The 2,732-nt window shown below is 34.2% G+C and overlaps 1 protein-coding gene across 1 annotated transcript in view; it reads left to right on the forward strand.

Moving 5' to 3' along the window:
- The first annotated feature begins 894 nt into the window (after positions 1-894).
- SLC25A40 (solute carrier family 25 member 40) overlaps positions 895-2,732 on the forward strand; it is a 21,936-nt gene continuing 20,098 nt past the window's right edge. Inside the window, exons 1-2 of the mRNA XM_019630352.1 lie at positions 895-1,013; positions 2,297-2,356. Of these exons, the coding sequence (XP_019485897.1) occupies positions 917-1,013; positions 2,297-2,356 (157 nt within the window). The 5' untranslated portion in view covers positions 895-916. The remainder of the gene's footprint in view (positions 1,014-2,296; positions 2,357-2,732) is intronic.

Consider the following 2,732-nt stretch of genomic DNA (forward strand, 5'->3'; position numbering starts at 1 on the left):
CTAATGAAAAACTGGCTGTAACCTAGTTGTCTACCAATATGAGAATGGTTAAATAAATAAAACTAAAACCTGTTTAAGCATTAAAAATGATAATGTAAGTCTATATTTATTCACGTCTATATTTTTAAGTGTCAAAGTTGGCTACCAAACAATATGAACAGTATTAACCTATTTATGTTTTTCAATAAAAGATTCATGTACACAGATAGTGATGTTTACACGTTTAATTGATGAGATGTAATCTGCATATGCACGTGTGTGTATATATACACACAACATTTGCATATTATGTCTTTGTGTGTACATAGACATTTGGAAAATGACACCCGTATGTTGCCAGTGGTTATTTTTGAATAGCAAGTTTATAAGTGATTTTTATACTGACTTTTTAGAAAGAGTACAGTTTGCTTTTCTCATTCAGTTTTTCTAAGATAATGCTTCTTATGGAGGTTATGTTTTTTAGTTTTATTTTATACCTTTGTAACAATTACTGGTGTGCAATAAAAATAATGCTATATTTACTGATAACTCTGTCCCAGATTATAGTATCTGAGAAGTTCTTAAGAAGCTCAATTCACAGAGCCTTGTTCGCCAGCTGCTTTCATTCTGTTACACAGACAGGTCGATTTTCTTAATGCTCTATTAACTGTCTTACAAATGTGATGCTGCTCGCATAGCTTAGCTGAATGAAGTACAGAACCATTTTTGGCAAATCAGAGAACATCTTCTATTAATGACAATTGTGTAGTATAAGCACATACATATTTACTTTTGATAGTGGTCACACATGTGCTTTGATATTAATATTATTTTTATAGTTTAATTTTTTAGAAGTCAATTTTGAGGGCATTTTCCATTAAACTTTTATTTACATCTTGCTTTTCTTTAACAGATTTTCTTCAATTAGTTAAAAAAGATGGATCCTGAAGCAGGGGGACCACAGGTTATCAAAGTGACACCTCTTCAACAAATGCTTGCCTCTTGTACTGGAGCTATATTGACATCACTAATGGGTAAAATAATGTTATGTAGATTATGTGACTGAATGAATCAATGAATACATTTGACTTTTACCATCTGTAAAATAATGATAAATTATCATTCATCCTTCATAAATGACACTATCCCCTCCATCAACATGATAACATGAAAAGAATCCTAGATAGAGAATCAAGGGACTTGAATTCTAGTCCTTGCTTTGTCATTCTCAGGGTGAGTGCACTCTGGGATTGTCTTTCTTCTCTCTGAGCTTCATTTTTTATCTGTAAAATTAGGGGCTTACACCATGAGTTCTTTGTGGTCTCTATCAGTATTAAACTTTTATGACTCATCATTTTTTTAAATAGAAAGCAAGAAGATGAAATAAATTATCAGCATAATGAATAATACAGAATTTGGGCAATTTACAGTAGCAACAAATACAGATTCTGTTTCACTTTGTTTGCATTAATGGTGAATTTCTTAAATTTCTCTGGACCACATTTTTCTGTGTTTTTATAGTCAGTTTCTTATAGATATAGCCAAATGACATAGTTAGGTGATAATTTTAGCATTTTAAAGATTTTAAGTTGGCTGGTTTATTTAAATAAGATAGCAGATAACTAGAACAAACAAACTAATTGCTTTTGGATGTAGTATGTTACTTGCAGTCAGGAGGTTAGGGTTGTAAAGGCCCTAGAGATCATCCAGTGTGACCTTCTCATTCTCAGATGAGGAGGAGTTTTCTTAGTACTATTATTTGGCATTTTTTTCTACTTGGACAAAATAAACAGCATGCAGTTTAAAACCATTCTCCGTTGCTGTGATGTCCCAAATGGAAGACCACCTAGCAGTAAAGATGATGTATGGCTAGCTTACTGAAATTTACATTACCTATAGTTTTTATTTGATATAGGTGAATGGTTAGCACTCTGGACTCTGATATAGATGAATTTAACAGATTAGGAAAACTGATGTTGTTTGATTACTTATAATACAGTTATTTTCAAATATTTAAATAGATTTTTGAACTAGTATTTTAGTTTTAATGTTAATGGAATTATAGTTGTAGAAATATTGCAAATGACACTTCAGTGCTTGTGAAAGAACTGATTACATTGTCTCCTCATTAAGCCTCTTCAAACAAAATTCACGGGCAAAAACTAGAATGTTATTTTCCAAACTACTTTAAGATAAATAATCTTACCATTATATAGTAATGATGAAAAATATAATTCAGTGTATTTTGTGTTCTTTGTACAAACATCTCTAAATTCACAGGTATCACCTATTAATTGAAATTTATGTATCTTCATAGTGACACCCCTGGATGTTGTTAAAATTCGACTCCAAGCCCAAAACAGCCCATTTTCCAAAGGTATGTACTAATCATCCTAAAAGTGGTATGTTAGATTTTTAAATGTTACTGCATTACTTTTTTTTTTTTTAAGATTTTTATTAGGGAATTGGGGGGATGGGAACAGCACTGGGGAATTGGGGAAGGGGAACAGACAAGTTGCTGTCGTTTTGGTCTTCAGTCTAGTTGTGCAGGACGTTGCTCACTGGCCCAAGTTGGCACCATCACTGCGCTCTTCCCCAGGCGAGGCAGATCAGTTGCCGGCCTCTGGACAGCGGCTGCTGGCCGCTCACGCTGGCTGTTCACACAGTAGCCCAGGGCAACCCACTGCAGCAGGGGCTGCAGCCTACACCATCACCAGCGACTCACGGCAGCCCAGCTCCAGGTCGAGCTGTTG

This window comes from Hipposideros armiger, unplaced genomic scaffold (assembly GCF_001890085.2).
Source record: "Hipposideros armiger isolate ML-2016 unplaced genomic scaffold, ASM189008v1 scaffold_902, whole genome shotgun sequence".
Classification (NCBI taxonomy): Eukaryota; Metazoa; Chordata; class Mammalia; order Chiroptera; family Hipposideridae; genus Hipposideros; species Hipposideros armiger.